The sequence below is a fragment of the Salvelinus fontinalis genome, chromosome 5 (genome assembly GCF_029448725.1).
Source record: "Salvelinus fontinalis isolate EN_2023a chromosome 5, ASM2944872v1, whole genome shotgun sequence".
In the NCBI taxonomy this organism is placed as follows: domain Eukaryota; kingdom Metazoa; phylum Chordata; class Actinopteri; order Salmoniformes; family Salmonidae; genus Salvelinus; species Salvelinus fontinalis.
In genome coordinates this window covers 7052013-7071569 of record NC_074669.1, presented here as the reverse complement: position 1 = coordinate 7071569, position 19557 = coordinate 7052013, and the positions used below count along the sequence as shown (strand labels likewise).

The following is a 19557-nucleotide window of genomic DNA, read 5'->3' as shown; positions in this document are numbered from 1 at the left end:
TTTAGTATGTGATATAGATGAACTATATGCAGTCAGACTGCGCAGAATCACTGATCTACAAAAATGACCTCACATCCCACAAATAACTACTCATTGTGTGATCAAGATAAGCGATGCTGCGCCTTGCTTTGCTCAAATTGACCTCTCTCTCTCTCTCCAGGATCAACTTCCCAATGGCGGTGGCCCTGCTTCCATTGGAGTCCATGCTGACTCTCTCTCTCTTCGGGGTTCTGAACCAGAACGCCAGCGGTTCCCCAGACTCCAACAAACAACGCAAAGGACCAGAGCTGCTGGGCAAAGTCTCCCTGCCCCTATTTGACTTTCGACGGTATTGCACAACCACATACATTTTAGTAGTGTGGGTGTGCAATTTCTGTGTGTCTTTTGTGTTGTATGGCATAGTCTTGTGGTCTGTTTCAAGAGTTAATTGTGTGTAATAGCTGTATTGGGGATTCAGAATGATGGGTAGTGTGTGTTGGGTAGTGTGTGTGTGTGTGTGTGTGTTTGTAGCGTTGTGAGTGTGGTGTGAGGGGTGTGGTGTGGGTATAGAGTGGTGTGTGTGTGTGTGTGTGTGTGTGTGTGACTATGTATGTTAATACTTAGGTGTGTGTTTCAGGGTGCTGATGAGTGGGACCAAGCTGCTGTGTCTGTGGACGTCTCCTCAGGCTTCCTCTGCTGCAGCCGGGAGGAAGAACCTGGCTGAGAGGATTATACTGCAGGTGACCACACCACTCTACACTACACCACTCTACACTACACCACTCTACACCACACCACTCTACGCCACACCACTCTACGCCACGCCACTCTACGCCACGCCACTCTACGCCACGCCACTCTACGCCACGCCACTCTACGCCACGCCACTCTACGCCACGCCACTCTACGCCACGCCACTCTACGCCACGCCACTCTACGCCACGCCACTCTACGCCACGCCACTCTACGCCACTCTACGCCACGCCACTCTACGCCACGCCACTCTACGCCACGCCACTCTACGCCACGCCACTCTACGCCACGCCACTCTACGCCACGCCACTCTACGCCACGCCACTCTACGCCACGCCACTCTACGCCACGCCACTCTACGCCACGCCACTCTACGCCACGCCACTCTACGCCACGCCACTCTACGCCACGCCACTCTACGCCACGCCACTCTACGCCACGCCACTCTACGCCACGCCACTCTACGCCACGCCACTCTACGCCACGCCACTCTACGCCACGCCACTCTACGCCACGCCACTCTACGCCACGCCACTCTACGCCACGCCACTCTACGCCACGCCACTCTACGCCACGCCACTCTACGCCACGCCACTCTACGCCACGCCACTCTACGCCACGCCACTCTACGCCACGCCACTCTACGCCACGCCACTCTACGCCACGCCACTCTACGCCACGCCACTCTACGCCACGCCACTCTACGCCACGCCACTCTACGCCACGCCACTCTACGCCACGCCACTCTACGCCACGCCACGCCACTCTACGCCACGCCACTCTACGCCACGCCACTCTACGCCACGCCACTCTACGCCACGCCACTCTACGCCACGCCACTCTACGCCACGCCACTCTACGCCACGCCACTCTACGCCACGCCACTCTACGCCACGCCACTCTACGCCACTCTACGCCACGCCACTCTACGCCACTCTACACCACTCTACACCACACCACTCTACACCACACCACTCTACACCACACCACTCTACACCACACCACTCTACACCACACCACTCTACACCACACCACTCTACACCACACCACTCTACACCACACACACACACACACACACACACACCACACCACTCTACACCACACACACACACACACACACACACACCACACCACTCTACACACACACACACCACACCACTCTACACACACACACACACACACACACACACACCACACCACTCTACACACACACACACACACACACCACACACACCACTTTACACCACACACCACTCTATACCCTACATACCACTCTATACCCTACACACACCACCCTACACACACCACCCTACACACACACACCACCCTACACACATTATTTGCCTAGTTAAATAAATAAAATACACAAACACCACTCTACACACACACACGGGAATACCCATATAAATGTGACATTTTACAACCAATATAATTGGGAATTACTGGAACGGCCTTTACCATTAAAGTCAATCTTCTGCAATGTTGTAATGTACAGGCACTGTTTTAAATGCGCGCTTCCTCAAAGCAATCAGTGATTCAGCCATTGGAAAGCAAGCACCTGTTCAGTCATGTTAGATCTGTTTTTACCTCAAGAAAATGAAAGATGCTTATTTGTTAAGTATTTCAAACAGGACCAAGGTCTCGCAAACATATTTCCTCTTCTGTGGCGACCTAATAAGTGTGTGTTTCTACCTAGAGCTTTACCGTCCAAACAGTTTGCGCATATATTATGACAATATTTTGTGACGTTATTGTTAGTTTGGGTGTTCAGCAGTATTCAGTATGTTTTTTTCCGGCTGTTCGAGCACAACAATTTTTCTTGAGGAACCCGAAGTTCTGTAGCTGATATCTACACCCCCCACTCGTTGATTATTGGTCAAGAGTAGGGATCCTTCAATTAAGTGTTTGTTGTCCAATGAGAGACGACTAGTTTTCATGTAAAAAAAAATTCACTTGAGAAACACGGCACTAAACATCTTAGCTAGATGCAAAAACGTACACATTTATGACAGATTTCTTGATTTGGCTTAGATTGATTCTACCTATGTTGTTGCTATGGCATCTCAAAAACGTGACAAACAGTAATATATTACTGCTTTCTTCAAATTTTTCAACCGAATATATTTTTAAGGGAGTATGCGAGGCACAGACATTTGCTTCGCCTAGTCAAATTCTGCTAGGACAAACCAAACCTAGTATGCGGATGCCTTTACCATTCCATGACCTCTGACCCCCTTCAGGTGGACTTCCCCAGCCCAGCGGTGGATGTGCTGTACGTGGGACCCCAGGAGAGACCCAGCCCTGATCCAAACACCCTGGAGGAGCTAGACCCTGACCTGCGCCGCCAGGTGGACAAACTCTGCAGCCGAGCTTCCACCTTCGGGTACGTATGAGTTACTGGGGCACTTCAGTAAGGGCCAACCCCCCCCCCCCCTAACTTGAGATCCGCTTATGTAACAGGCTAGAACTTTACCTAAATCCTGATCGATATCAATTGGAGAAAAATTTGACTTGCGGGCGTGTGTATCGCATAATGATTTTGTGTTGGACTGTTCCGCTGTCGGACTGTTCCGCTGTCGGACTGTTCCGCTGTCGGACTGTTCCGCTGTCGGACTGTTCCGCTGTCGGACTGTTCCGCTGTCGGACTGTTCCGCTGTCGGACTGTTCCGCTGTCGGACTGTTCCGCTGTCGGACTGTTCCGCTGTCGGACTGTTCCGCTGTCGGACTGTTCCGCTGTCGGACTGTTGCTTAGAGTTCTTATTTGGGGAGTGGCCTGTCTACAAGGCAACAGCTAAGTTGTTTTTAAACACAATATTGTACTGTGTAGCTTTTTCCTTTGTTTTAGTGATGATGTAATCCTCTATCTACTTTCTAATGAGATCCAGCCAAGGTATTAAGGTATTCCCCAAAAATTGGGCACATGCAAATGTTACTATGCTTAAGACTTAATACACAAAGATAATGTTATGTCCCAGCAGTAGGGCATTTGTTTATCAAGGGCAGGTTTGGTGAATTGGGTGCTAAGCCAAAGTAAACACAGGCTACAACAGGAGGACAAATTAAGGTGGCACTGACTGTGGTGACTACTGACACCAAATATACTCTTGAATCAATGTCTTAGGCAAAGACCCTAGCTAGTTGGCTAGGCATTATGCAAGGAAGTTAGCTTACCTACATTACCTATCTTGGATGGGTCTGATTTCAGAAGCTGATACTAGCTGCCATGACAACTGTTACAATTATAGTAGTGTTATGTCGGGCCTTATGATGGATGTTTCTTAACAGTTTGTCAGCATAACTGTTGCGTCTGTCATAAGCTGATACCTGCTGCCCTGACATATCTTGACCTTTCCTGCTGCCGTGACATATCTTGACCTTTCCTGCTGCCCTGACATATCTTGACTTTTCCTGCTGCCCTGACATATCTTCACTTTTCCTGCTGCCCTGACATATCTTCACTTTTCCTGCTGCCCTGACATATCTTTACCTTTCCTGCTGCCCTGACATATCTTTACCTTTCCTGCTGCCCTGACATATCTTTACCTTTCCTGCTGCCCTGACATATCTTGACTTTTCCTTTACTGGTTTTATTTTCCACGTTTAAAATGGCATTAAGGCCTCCCGGGTGGCGCAGTGGTCTAGGGCACTGCATCGCAGTGATAGCTGCGCCACCAGAGTCTCTGGGTTCGCGCCCAGGCTCTGTCGCAGCCGGCCGCGACCGGGAGGTCCGTGGGACGACGCACAATTGGCCTAGCGTCGTCCGGGTTAGGGAGGGTTTTGCCGGTAGGGAATCCTTGTCTCATCGCGATCCAGCGACTCCTGTGGCGGGCCGGGCGCAGTGCACGCTAACCGAGGGGGCCAGGTTCACGGTGTTTCCTCCGACACATTGGTGCGGCTGGCTTCCGGGTTGGAGGCGCGCTGTGTTAAAGAAGCAGTGCGGCTTGGTTGGGTTGTGCTTCGGAGGACGCATGGCTTTCGACCTTCATCTCTCCCGAGCCCGTACGGGAGTTGTAGGGATGAGAAGAGATAGTAATTGCTAGCGATTGGATACCAAGAAAATTGGGGAGAAAAGGGGATCAAATTTAAAAAATAAAATAAAAATGGCATTAAGAAAAGGACAACAACAGTACAGTAGACAACAAGTTCAGGATCGTTATATACAGTATATGCCAATGAAGTTAAAGAGCAGCCTACTGACCTTACTGGGTGGATAGGGACATTAACCCCAGCTGTTTAGGAGAGAGCTCACACCTTACTGGGTGGATAGGGACATTAACCCCAGCTGTTTAGGAGAGATATCACACCTTACTGGGTGGATAGGGACATTAACCCCAGCTGTTTAGGAGAGAGATCACACCTTACTGGGTGGATAGGGACATTAACCCCAGCTGTTTAGGGGAGATATCACACCTTACTGGGTGGATAGGGACATTAACCCCAGCTGTTTAGGAGAGATATCACACCTTACTGGGTGGATAGGGACATTAACCCCAGCTGTTTAGGGGTGATATCACACCTTACTGGGTGGATAGGGACATTAACCCCAGCTGTTTAGGGGAGATATCACACCTTACTGGGTGGATAGGGACATTAACCCCAGCTGTTTAGGGGTGATATCACACCTTACTGGGTGGATAGGGACATTAACCCCAGCTGTTTAGGAGAGATATCACACCTTACTGGATGGATAGGGACATTAACCCCAGCTGTTTAGGGGAGATATCACACCTTACTGGATGGATAGGGACATTAACCCCAGCTGTTTAGGAGAGATATCACACCTTACTGGGTGGATAGGAACATTAACCCCAGCTGTTTAGGGGAGATATCACACCTTACTGGATGGATAGGGACATTAACCCCAGCTGTTTAGGGGAGATATCACACCTTACTGGGTGGATAGGGACATTAACCCCAGCTGTTTAGGGGAGATATCACACCTTACTGGGTGGATAGGGACATTAACCCCAGCTGTTTAGGAGAGATATCACACCTTACTGGGTGGATAGGGACATTAACCCCAGCTGTTTAGGAGAGATATCACACCTTACTGGGTGGATAGGGACATTAACCCCAGCTGTTTAGGGGAGATATCACACCTTACTGGGTGGATAGGGACATTAACCCCAGCTGTTTAGGAGAGAGATCACACCTTACTGGGTGGATAGGGGCATTAACCCCAGCTGTTTAGGGGAGATATCACACCTTACTGGGTGGATAGGGACATTAACCCCAGCTGTTTAGGGGAGATATCACACTTTACTGGGTGGATAGGGACATTAACCCCAGCTGTTTAGGAGAGAGATCACACCTTACTGGGTGGATAGGGGCATTAACCCCAGCTGTTTAGGGGAGATATCACACCTTACTGGGTGGATAGGGACATTAACCCCAGCTGTTTAGGAGAGAGATCACACCTTACTGGGTGGATAGGGACATTAACCCCAGCTGTTTAGGGGAGATATCCCACCTTACTCGGTGGATAGGGACATTAACCCCAGCTGTTTAGGGGAGATATCACACCTTACTGGATGGATAGGGGCATTAACCCCAGCTGTTTAGGAGAGATATCACACCTGGCACAAATTATTGTCTAGTTGTGATTTTCTTGCAGGCTGGTGCCCTATACCTGCACCCAGAGAGTAGTTCCAAGTCCAGGTTTATAGCAACGAATTTCATAGCACTCTTATGTAGGATGTTATGATGGAAGTTTCAAGTCTTCATCCCCAAATGACTCTCCAGTCCTCCCAGACCCAGACCATAGACGTCTATCTGTTTTCATTCCAGAGTGTCTGTTCCCCCAGACGTTTAACTGTGGGCATATAAATGCCCACTTACACCCACTGCCAACCTCTGCCAGGCTGCCAGCCAAATCCATTAGCCTTTTTCAGCCTCCACAGAGAGCCATTTCTTCTGAGGCACTAATCGCTTTGACTTTCTCTGAGCGTTCTCTCATTTACTCCCATGTTAACCTTCTGTGGTTTGAACTTCTTCTTTTGCCATCTGTTTTGTTAGGGTGTATTTCTGAGTCATTAAGATTCTCTTAGAACAAGAGACTTCAGCTAGTGTGCACTTGTTCAGTTCCCTTCACTGATTTGAAAGGAAATGGCTGGTATAAGACTCCAACAAGCCCATGCCTGGTCTCCCACTAGCCCATGCCGCCCAGGATGGCCTCTAGATGACCAAGTTACAAAGGACTCACTAACATGTGCAATAAAGGGTATATCATCAGAGGGTACGTTGCTAACTAGTGAATGGCTTTAGACTGGGTAAGGTTGAAGCATTTTGGCATTGGTAGCGATAATGTCACACTGCTGTCCATCCTATTGCCAGATAGTGATGACCCTGTCAGCAGTGGTCTGTTTTGACCCATCCTATGACTCACCTACTGCCATTGAGCAAGGCACTTAACCCCAAACGTGCTCCAGGGGCGCTGCTCTGTGGTGGACCCTGTGCTGCTCCCAGCCTAACCCCTAACCTGCTCTGTGGTGGACCCTGTGCTGCTCCCAGCCTAACCCCTAACCTGCTCTGTGGTGGACCCTGTGCTGCTCCCAGCCTAACCCCTAACCTGCTCTGTGGTGGACCCTGTGCTGCTCCCAGCCGGTCATGTGTATGTACAGTATGAGGGGTACTGTAATAGCGAAATTAACCTTTTCCGTTGTCTCTATTTGACAAATCAATAAAGATGGATTGTGGGTGCCTCCTGAGTGGCGCAGTGGTCTAAGACACTGCATCACAGTGCTAGCTGTGCCACTAGACATTCTGCCGCGACCGGGAGACCCATGGGGCGGCGCACATTTGGCCCAGCGTTGTCCGGGTTCGGGGATGGTTTGGCCGGCAGGGATGTCCTTGTCCCATCGCGCACTAGTGACTCCTGTGGCGGGCCAGGCGCAGTGCACGCTGACACGGTCGTCGCCAGGTGTACGGTGTTTCCTCCGACACATTGGTGCGGCTAGCTTCCAGGTTAAGTGGGCATTGTGTCAAGAAGCAGTGCGGTTTGGTTAGGTTGTGTTTTGGAGGACGCACGGTTCTCGGCTTTCGCTTCTCCTGAGTCCGTACGGGAGTTGCAGCGATAAGACAAGACTGTAACTACCAATTGGATACCATGAAATTGGGGAGAAGAAAAAAATACAAATAAATAAAAGATTGATTTTATTGTTTATGCCCCTCCCTCTTCCCTCCCTCTCACAGGTTGACGCGGGCCGACCGCCAGCTGCTGTGGGATCAGCGGCACCACTGCCGGGCTCACACCCATAGCCTGCCCAAGGTGCTGGCCAGCGCCCCCAGCTGGGACTGGGGCAGCATGGCTGAGATCCACTCCCTCCTCCATCACTGGCCCTCGCTCCAACCAGTCTGTGCTCTGGAGCTGCTTGACGCTAAGTATGTGTGGCGCACACATATACACACAGACAGACAGACACAGATTCTCTTGAACACTTGAACACAAGTTGTTTGAGAGAGCTCTAGTTTGACTTATGGTCAATAGAAAAAAGTTTGATTTGTAAAATGGGAGGTGCAAGTTGATATCACAGGAGTCTTTATATTTCTGTGTGTGTGTTAGCTTGAGATCTAAGAGAATGTAACCTATACTAATTAAATCACCTGTTTGACTATAGTTCAATAAATGGTAGTCAGTCAGATTGTACTTTACTGTAAGGAACACAGGTTGAAGGTCACTCTGTCAGTCTTTGTTTCTGTCCTGCAGGTTTGCTGACACAGAGGTGAGGAGTGTGGCTGTCCGCTGGATCGAATCCACCAGTGATGACGAGTTGGCCGACTACCTGCCTCAGCTAGTGCAGGTAAACAGTCTGTAGTATGTACACACACACACACACACACACACACACACACAGGAAATCAGTTTGTTAGTGACTGCTAATGCTTTTCTCACCCCATCTCCTTGTCCATGTTCTTTTGGCTCTCAGGCCCTGAAGTTTGAGTGTCACCTAAAGAATGCCTTGGTCATGTTCCTACTGTCCAGAGCACAGGGCAACGTCAGTATCGCCCACTACCTGTACTGGTGAGTCTCCACCCACTGAACTAGTAGCATAGTATATAACATAGTGTATATAACATAGCATATTATAAACTGGGTGGTTCAAGCCCTGAATGCTAATTGGCTGACAGCTGTGGTATATCAGACCGTATACCACGGGTATGACAAAACACTTATTTTTACTGCTCTTATTACATTGGTAAACAGTTTATAATAGCAATAAGGCATCTCTTGGGTTTGTGGTATATGGCCAATATACCACGGCTAAGGGCTGTGTCCGGGCACTCTGCGTTGCGCCGTGCGTAAGAACAGCCCTTAGTCGTGATATATTGGCCATATACCACACCCCCATGGGCCTTATTTATTATGTATAATATATAGCATATTGTGTAGCATAGTATATAGATATACATGGCGTCTGCTAAGTGATCTGGACCTTTATGGAACAGGAGGTAGTGTGCTTGTCCCGGACACCCAAAACAGAGAATTTTAAGTCAGTATCTAGGCTGGGAACTGTCGTAGGACTACATGTAGTAAGAATATTGTGTCTAAAAAGCCACAGTAATCTATACGGAGCTATTAGCGATATCAACTGCTTTGTCCGATCCCATTGTACTCTGATCCTCTCTCCCCCACCAGGCTACTGAGAGATGCAGTGTTAGACCCAGCGTTTGGCCGGAGGTACGACCAAGTGCTGGGGTCCCTGCTGTGTCTGTGTGGGGCCGGCCTCCGGGATGAGCTGGACAAACAGACCCGCCTGGTCACTCTGCTGGGGGAGCTGGCCGAGAAGGTCCGGCAGGCCGGGGGCTCCACACGACAGGTGATGGGGCTAGGAAACACTACTAGAATGTCCAACCTATACCTCAGGGAGCCTTTAAAAGGGCTTGGTAACACTTTATTTTACAGTCAGCTGTTCATCTTGTATTTACTTATGGTAGGGATGTCTTGTTAACCCAATGAGTCCCGCCCATGTGATTTAGGACCTCAAACCCCTTTTAAACATTGTGAGTTTGAGCTATAGACTTCGTCTATTTCTTCGGCATCCGTTGGTACCAACCAACCGTCTGTGTAATTTACCGGGTCTGAGCTAGAGCGGTGTTTGTGAGACGGGCGGCTCTCGGATGGGGCCCGGGGCCAGGTTTTTTTTTTACAAAAACATCTGTAGTCAGAAAGGTTTTAGTAGTTTGTAATTCAAACCAATCTATGAAAAGCTGAGACTCTATCGAACATGCACATCTAACATGTTTTGCTCTATGACGCTCACAAGCTACACAAGAGTTGTTAGAAGGTACAGGCTTCTTCTATGTAGAAAATCAAAGGAAATCCCAGGACATAGTGTCTATAATACTTTAATAAGTTCACATAGTTGCTGTCACAAACTCCACAGAGTTGTCACTGACTAGTTGGATATTCATTTCCCACTGAGCAAACAATTTCTGTGCTTACAGCATTCATGTAAATTCATTTTGAGCAGACTTTATTTTGTTTATTGACATTTGTCAATAAAACTCATGAATGCAACTGTTTGTCAAATAGTGTTGTGTTCTACTTTTAGCCCTGGTTGGTTGTCCTGAAAGGAAAATTGTAAAACACCTCATTGTGAAGCTAAATATAAGGGCTGGACATGGAGATAAATGGAAACAGGATTTTGGCTGGGGTCTCGGGACTGAAGGGGTTAAAATCCCTTTTATTTCATTTGGTACCAGTTATTTACCAATTGTGTTTAAGTTTCCATTTTTACCTTGTAATTCCGTTGTAAATATCAGCTAAACGATGAAATAAAGCGTTGTACAACGTTAATTGGTTGACAGTAATTCAACTATTTGTGTGTGTGTCCAGGTGGTGCTCCAGGAGGGTCTGGAGAGGGTGCAGTCATTCTTCCAGAGGAACAGCTGCAGGCTTCCCCTCAGCCCCAGCCTGGAGGCCAAACAACTCAACATCAAGGTAAAGTCCATTGTCCACCAATGGAAACAGTAACCCAAAGCTTGACCATTCACTCTACAAATGCCCATTTGACCATCAAAATCATTTTTACCATCTCAACAACATATGGGCTATGACCCATACCAGGGTTTCTGTTAGCCAGCTTTTGGCCGATTTTAAATAAAAATAAATAAAAACAATTATTATTTAAAAAAAAATCTATGTAAAGCGGATAAATAAAATTCTTGCCCGCCAAACTGTATGAAAAAATCCATTGCAATTGTGTGTCCGCCCGAGAGGGGATTCTTTCTTCAAAACAGAGTAAAGACAGCCTCCAGATCGCTCCTTCTTGAGGACAAGGTAACAAGGCTGATGTGCATCAAGCTGCTCCAAGGAGTTGGACAGTTTTGACTTCCCAACAGCAGAAGCTCACTTTGAGCAGGCCAATGTCCTCTGCAAACGCAAGTCAATTAGAGGCAAATGTTGTTCCTCACGCCCTTCTCTAGCAGTTCTGCTGTCGCCCTAGGCAAGACCAACATATGCCACCCCTGTTTCATGTATAGTAGAAAGATTTGGAATGGATTGATAGACTAGAGCAGGGCTGTCCAACCCTGTTCCTGGAGATCTACTGTCCTGTAGGTGTTCAGTCCAACCCTAATTTAGCATATCTGATTCAGCTAGTTATGGTCTTGTTGAATAGCTAATTAGTAGAATCAGGTGTGTTAAATTAGGGCTGGACTGAAAACCTACAGGACAGTAGATCTCCAGGAAGAGGGTTGGACTGAAAACCCACAGGACGGTAGATCTCCAGGAAGAGGGTTGAACTGAAAACCCACAGGACGGTAGATCTCCAAGAAGAGGGTTGGACTGAAAACCCACAGGACGGTAGATCTCCAGGAAGAGGGTTGGACTGAAAACCCACAGGACGGTAGATCTCCAGGACGAGGGTTGGACTGAAAACCCACAGGACGGTAGATCTCCAGGACGAGGGTTGGACTGAAAACCCACAGGACGGTAGATCTCCAGGACGAGGGTTGGACTGAAAACCCACAGGACGGTAGATCTCCAGGACGAGGGTTGGACTGAAAACCCACAGGACGGTAGATCTCCAGGACGAGGGTTGGACTGAAAACCCACAGGACGGTAGATCTCCAGGACGAGGGTTGGACTGAAAACCCACAGGACGGTAGATCTCCAGGACGAGGGTTGGACTGAAAACCCACAGGACGGTAGATCTCCAGGAAGAGGGTTGGACTGAAAACCCACAGGACGGTAAATCTCCAGGAAGAGGGTTGGGCAGCCCTGGAATAGAGTAATGATCTGTATAATGCGCAATTTGTGCATTTCAGTTGAGCTTATTCAGTTGCACTTGGAAACGAAACATCATTGCCAACTATTCACAGCGGAGTTACAATGTTGCAATCACTAGGCAGCCATCTGCCTATAGTAGGAAACAGTTGTAATCAATAAGCCACATGACACGAGTCACGACCACACGATAGTTCAAATTACATTAAACACAATGTATTAACGTCAAGTAGAACTGTAAAGGGTGAGATAAAATTTGAACTTTGGAATCAAGTGCTCTCATAAATGCATGGCCTCATTTCACAAAAATAAGCTTTCGTTCAATGAACCAGCCTTAATTCATTTAGTTTATTTACATATAGTTTCTTAATTTAATTTTATGTAAGTGTCCCCTTTCCACTGCTGTGGTGATGAAGGCATCCAGCTTTTGTCAAATTAACATCAAAAGTATTTTTTTGTTTGTTGCATTTTAGCGAACACTAACCCTTTACCTAACCTCAGTCTCCTAACCTGCTACGTTAATTATCCTAACCTGCTACAAAAAGTCAAATCTGGCGTTAATTTGAAAAAAAGCTGGATCCATTCTAGCCATGACTGGCCGGCCCTTGTGTTCGTAGACAACCATGTTTTGTTATTTGTTAGGCCAAATTAAAATGTTCATGCCTAGGCTAAATTTAAATGAGATGCTAAATTACAAAGAGATTCAATTAGAGAGGCCTAGATTGTATTTGTAAACAGCTGTGTTTTGTTATTTATTAATGAAAATGTTCATACAAATAGCCTATAAGACAGGTTGTTCTCAAATTATTTTATACACATATATTTTGAAGTTGTTTAATTACTGTGTAGGTGACTTGTTATTCTAGGCTAAATTATGTTTTATTTTTTAAATTATATTTTATTTATGATTTATAGCAGGGATGAAGATGCAATGGGCAATGTGTTTCTTAGACATGGAGAGTCTCTAGACCATGTTAGTACTATCCAAGACCCAACGGGGCAATGTTTTGCTTAGGCTAATTTCTCTTCTGTTAAGACTAATTACAGTCATGTAAATATGATTTTGAGCCCTATGGGTAGCCGCCCTAATGTGTTTCCCACCCAATGCATATGGATGTCCGGTAAATATAAATCCTGACGGAAACCCTGACACATACTGTAGTCGTCCTAGTGACTGGTGATGTCACCATAACCTCTACCATCCAAATGCTGACTGGCACTTCATCTACTACAGGTCACTTTAGTTACCCAACACCACCTCTATTGTAAGAGGCCATTGACTAGAATACAATATCTGGGCCTGTGTGTATGCGCTCTTCCCTGTCCCCGATTGCTCCTCTTTTCCTGTCTGAGTGTTTCGCACCGCTGGGGAAGTGTGTTTGTATTTGTTGTTGGAGTATGTGTTTTGCTCAGCGGTGTATCTGACCACAATCTCATACCAGACAAGCCAAGGCGATGCCCACTCATTGAATAAAATCCACCCTTTGTCTCCATAAAGCAGGTTAGTGCTCCCAGGGGCCAAGGAAGGCTTGTATAACTAACCACAGGGGCTCTCTCTCTTTGTGTGTTCGTGCACGTACAGTCGTGCTCCTTTTTCAACTCCAACGCGGTGCCCTTGAAGCTGGCCCTGGTGAACTCCGACCCTCTGGGAGAGGAGATCAACGTCATGTTCAAGGTGGGTGCTGGGACACGCTGATCCTAGATCAGCATTCCTACTTTAAACACCTGGGATATAGTTAGAGTGCTGATCTAGGACCAGTTTTGCCTTGTAAATAGCTGATCCTATATTAACACTCATATTCTTGGCCACATTTTGTGAATAGGGGCCCACACATACAAATACAATAGCTATCAGATTAGACTACTAGGTTCTATTTCTATGGAGCCAGAGTCTCTGAAAAGATGCAAAGTTCCATAGACAAGCAATTTATCACAAATGTAATACTAAGTAATCCATGAAATACGTTGACACGTTCTAGAACACATTCTCTGCATGACTTACAGCAGACTTAACCATTCCTTCTGGAGTATTTGAAGCTTGAAGGAATGCAGGAATACATTCTAAAGAGTTCCCTTTGTGTTTTGATGCTATAACAGCTTAATGTCAATGCTGCATTGTCCATTATCTTCCCCATAGGGAAGAGATCAGTTACTACACTCGTTTGCATTGTCTTTCATAGTTGAAACGGCACCACCTGGTGGCATAATATAACACCAGGCACTGACGATAGAATGTGTACGGGAGTCTTTGTTTGACCAGACTTGCAGACACACAGATTGAATGAAACTCAATAAGGAGAATATTCAAATAAGTCTCTGTGGATGGTAACTGGTGTGTGGTCTACTAGGTGGGAGAGGACCTGAGGCAGGACATGCTGGCTCTGCAGATGATCCGGGTCATGGACCGCATCTGGCTTCAGGAGGGACTGGACCTGCGCATCGTCAACTTCAAATGCATCTCCACCGGGAAAGACAACGGTACTACACACACAGACTAGAACACTCAAATCACCAGCTAAATCATTCTGATTTGAATGAAACTTACTGAAACCTGTTTGTCCCCATAACAACACAACCTCTGTGGCTCTGATTCTACCATTCTGGCCCTTATTAAACTTACTGAAACCTGTTTGTCCCCATAACAACACAACCTCTGTGGCTCTTATTAAACTAGCTCAAAGTGGATGCCACTGCACCGTCACGGCCATATTTCAATGGGTGATTGTTAGATGATTGCTGATGAACTTGGTGCTCTGCGTCATATTACATCCGGTTTACTCATTTATAATTAAATGTGTACTCATGCCATGCTTGCAGTTTTGACGTGGTTCTGTATGTGTGTTGCCAGGAATGGTGGAGCTGGTGCCGTCCTCCGACACCCTGAGGAAAATACAGGCGGAGTACGGAGTGACGGGCTCCTTTAAGGACAAGCCCCTGGCGGAGTGGCTCCGCAAGTACAACCCTGCTGAGGACGAGTACGACAAGGTAACTGTCTGACCCCGAAAACTTTACCCTCTGACCTTTGAACCTTAACACAGACTCCTACAGAGGGTGAGGTTGGGAAGATGAACAACTGACGATGACTTCTACTCTTTATTTCTTATCTGTATTCAATGTGCATATGTTACACACTGATTTGTCCTTGATATCAATGCATGATTCAGCTGAAAGTCCCAATTTACCTATGCAGATCTCTATTAAGCATTAGCTCAGAGTTCCGAGTTCCTTTTGGATTGAGAACAAGATACTGTAGGGCTTTTCACACTGAGCTGAATGGCGCCAAGTCAAGCTGTTCTGAGCTGCCCTGGTTAAACATCCACCATAGTTGCTGGAACAGCGCTGAAGAGGGCAATGTGAACCAAAGAAATCCAATCCAGCACAGTTTGGTTTGGCTCGGCATGATAGTGTGAAAATGTTGTGTATCTGATGACGACTCTCTGCCCCTCTCTGTGTGTGTGTCCAGGCTTCGGAGAACTTCATCTACTCGTGTGCGGGCTGCTGCGTGGCCACCTACGTGTTGGGTATCTGCGACCGCCACAACGACAACATCATGCTGCGCTCCACCGGTCACATGTTCCACATCGACTTTGGCAAGTTTCTGGGCCACGCCCAGATGTTCGGCAGCTTCAAAAGGTAAGAAGGTTACCTACGGTGGTCTAAGCTGCTTCCTCCAGAACACACGTAACAGTGTTAGCATGGGTAAGCTGCTTCCTTCAAAACACACATTGTAACAGTGTTAGTATGGGTAAGCTGCTTCCTTCAGAACACACGTTGTAACAGTGTTAGCATGGGTAAGCTGCTTCCGTCAGAACACACGTTGTAACAGTGTTAGCATGGGTAAGCTGCTTCCTTCAGAACACACGTTGTAACAGTGTTAGCATGGGTAAGCTGCTTCCGTCAGAACACACGTTGTAACAGTGTTAGCATGGGTAAGCTGCTTCCTTCAGAACACACGTTGTAACAGTGTTAGCATGGGTAAGCTGCTTCCTTCAGAACACACATTGTAACAGTGTTAGCATGGGTAAGCTGCTTCCTTCAGAACACACGTTGTAACAGTGTTAGCATGGGTAAGCTGCTTCCTTCAGAACACACATTGTAACAGTGTTAGCATGGATAAGCTGCTTCCTTCAGAACACACGTTGTAACAGTGTTAGTATGGGTAAGCTGCTTCCTTCAGAACACACGTTGTAACAGTGTTAGTATGGGTAAGCTGCTTCCTTCAGAACACACGTTGTAACAGTGTTAGCATGGGTAAGCTGCTTCCTTCAGAACACACGTTGTAACAGTGTTAGCATGGGTAAGCTGCTTCCTTCAGAACACACGTTGTAACAGTGTTAGCATGGGTAAGCTGCTTCCTTCAGAACACACGTTGTAACAGTGTTAGCATGGGTAAGCTGCTTCCTTCAGAACACACGTTGTAACAGTGTTAGCATGGGTAAGCTGCTTCCTTCAGAACACACGTTGTAACAGTGTTAGCATGGGTAAGCTGCTTCCTTCAGAACACACGTTGTAACAGTGTTAGCATGGGTAAGCTGCTTCCTTCAGAACACACGTTGTAACAGTGTTAGCATGGGTAAGCTGCTTCCTTCAGAACACACGTTGTAACAGTGTTAGCATGGGTTGAAATCTGACCCACTACTCTTCTAGCACACTCCCTCACTCCCTCCCCCCTAACTTTTACTGTTTCTTCCCACTCCTTAGTAAAAGTCAATTGTGTGCTCAGTTAAAATACTAGAAGTAAAGGTTTATTGACGACAAGGACGTGTGCTCTGAGAACCATTTGCACTCAAGATGGGGCCTGAGTGTTCTTTCTCTGACTTAGACCTGGGAAACCAGGAAGTAAGAGGCAAAACAGAAAGTAGGTTGCATGTTGTTCTCAGCTGTCCATACAAAATGACATGTAGGCCCAGCTTGGTTCAAGATGGAAACAGTGGCACTCTCTGCCCCACCGCTGTTGTTTTAGTTTTGCTGACGAAGTGGAGGCGAGGAGTGTCGTGGTATATAAACATGTGCAGTAGATATTCTGCTGTTCTATCGCACGTCAATGTCTGAGGGAAGAAAACTTAGTTTGTAGTAACTTTGTTGTTGTAATATTGCAAACAGACGTGTCAGTTTCACCATTTAAGGATTCCAGCTTTAAACCAGACTGAACGCTATGCTCACCATTTAACCAGGTTACACGTGTCCCATGTTTTATTGAGCCTTTCTCTCCCTCCCCTTCTCCCAGGGACCGTGCTCCATTCGTGCTGACCTCTGACATGGCCTATGTGATCAACGGGGGAGAGAGGCCCACCAGTCGCTTCCAGCTGTTTGTGGACCTGTGCTCCCAGGCCTACAACCTCATCCGCAAACACTCAGGCCTCATCCTCAACCTGCTCTCCCTGGTAATAACTAAAACTCTGAGGTCAAGTTCCAGTTCTAGCCTGGTCCCAGATCAGCATGTACTATATAGCCTACTCCTATGGTTGTTGTCATGCCAAACATTTAACGTGACAATGACCAAAGGAGTCGGAAATGGAACAAAAGCAGATCTGGGACCAGACTAGTTAAGACCAAGTTCAAGTCGTACAACTACATTGGCCTTTTATAGGAATTTACCTGGCATTTCTTGAGTTTGCATGATAAATAATTTAGACCAATGATAAATAATAAATAATTCACACCAATGGAGGCCAAGGTGCACAGGACAGCTGAAAGATGGATCAGTCACAGGACCACTGACAGATGGATGGGTCACAGGACCACTGACAGATGGATGGGTCACAAAGAGACTGCTTCATGAAATAAGTGTTTTTAAAAGTGTGATGCCAGCCTAGTAAATAACTGGTAATGGTTACTCTCCTGTTGCCTGGGTAATTTTTTTTGTTAGGCCTTGGTGATGGCCCAAGGAATTTCTTGTGTACCTTAGTGATTCAAATGCTCTACTCTAGCCTCGAATCAAACCTTGCTGGCTACAGTATTACCTTCCTCAAATCATTGGTTCTTATAGTCTTATTACTAAATAATTTTGTTGTACATTATAATGTATTGCATTTGCAATTATAAAACCCTTTTTTACTGTCTCAAAACAAATTAACGTGTGTGTGATTGACAGATGACGTTGTCAGGCCTTCCAGAGCTGACGGGAAATCAGGACCTGAAGTATGTATATGACGCTCTGCAGCCCCAGACCACCGACGCAGAGGCCACCATCTTCTTCACCAGGTACATAGACACATATTACCATTATATTAAAGTTCAACTGCCCCTTATGAACCAACTTATCTGGTTTTAAACAGCCTATGTAGCATCGATATAGTCAGAAACAGGGGTTGGAACCAAACCGGAAAATAACGTAATATTTTGAGGGACAGAATCAAAACCGGGAACTAATTTGATCTATACTGTTTCGGAACAGAAGCATTATTTTAAAAGCATGGGAACAGGTCATTAATGGTATTTTATGTTCTGGGCATTTTTTTTACAGTCACACAAAAAATGCAACAAAGCGCCTATGCAAAGACCTCAATCTGTCACTCAGAAATTTAATCCAGTGTCTGCCTTTTAGTTGAAAATCTTTGCCTCTGTGAGCTTCCTGCCCCTCCCCCTCTACTAGACTATTACTGACGTTACAAGTGTGACTCAGAAATTGGGGAGAGATTTTTAATTAGAGAAGAATGGATTAACTTTTTCAAAGCTAGTTAAGGATACTAAAGTTATCACATTTCACATTGGATTTATTAACTACAAAAAGGTAAGACGTGTTTTTCTTTTATTATTCTGGTGCCGCTCTACAGATAAGCTTGCTAGCTAGCTAGTTTTGGTCCAACAAAGACATTCAACGTTCCTCCATAGAAGCCTGTCCTCCGTAGGTATAATTCTGTGGGCCTTATTCAGATAATGCATGTCATAACAAAAAGATGCCCAGTGCTTCAAGCCAAGCCATCCTCTTTCGCACTCTCCCCACCTGCAAAATTTCAGTTGCATCTTGCGTCCTACGCTTGTCTGTCCAATGCATGTAAATAACGTGCCCACGCCATAGCAAGCTGCTCTATCCACAAAGTTTGGTTAAGTAACTTAATGTCAAACGCCCCCCCCACCCCCCAAAAAAAGGACCAGAAAGGAAATGATATAAACTGTTACTTTGGGGGGGGGGGGGGGGGGGGGGGTGAACCGGTTCAGAACTTTATTTTGCTGGTCTGAAGAGTGGAACAGAACGAAAAAAAGAATGGTTCTGTTCAGAACTAAATGTTTGGAAAATAATTAGTGTTCCAACCCCTGGTCAGAAACATTCATTCTAGTGTTAATAGGATTGTTTTGGTCATAAAGTCTCTCGCGCAAAACACTTAATTTTTTTTTTGTGACTGAAGTATTGGGTATGGATTACGATCATGCCAGTAACAGCTGCTTCTCATGCAATCAGCTCCATGTGCTCTATCCAATCATATAGCAGACTGAACCTCCTGAGAGTGAGACAAACCTGCCCATTACGCAGCCCCTCAGACTTGTTTACATAAGACAACAAGTCACCAATGTTATGTTAAAATAACCCTTGGCCCTAATCCCTTCATGGGTTGGCCACTGGCTGATTGACTCTAGTGTCAATCACTTGAGAATTG

The 19557-nt window shown here is 46.4% G+C and overlaps 1 protein-coding gene across 1 annotated transcript in view; it reads left to right on the top strand.

The window, feature by feature from the left end:
* The window catches only part of LOC129854835 (phosphatidylinositol 4-phosphate 3-kinase C2 domain-containing subunit alpha-like), a 67271-nt gene that overhangs the window by 40697 nt on the left and 7017 nt on the right, over positions 1–19557 (top strand). The window contains exons 12-25 of the mRNA XM_055921972.1: positions 161–328; positions 617–719; positions 2973–3115; positions 7924–8112; positions 8438–8531; positions 8658–8752; positions 9368–9548; positions 10568–10672; positions 13542–13634; positions 14308–14437; positions 14808–14944; positions 15423–15592; positions 17187–17343; positions 18054–18163. Coding sequence (XP_055777947.1) covers positions 161–328; positions 617–719; positions 2973–3115; positions 7924–8112; positions 8438–8531; positions 8658–8752; positions 9368–9548; positions 10568–10672; positions 13542–13634; positions 14308–14437; positions 14808–14944; positions 15423–15592; positions 17187–17343; positions 18054–18163 — 1875 coding nt within the window. The remainder of the gene's footprint in view (positions 1–160; positions 329–616; positions 720–2972; positions 3116–7923; positions 8113–8437; positions 8532–8657; positions 8753–9367; positions 9549–10567; positions 10673–13541; positions 13635–14307; positions 14438–14807; positions 14945–15422; positions 15593–17186; positions 17344–18053; positions 18164–19557) is intronic.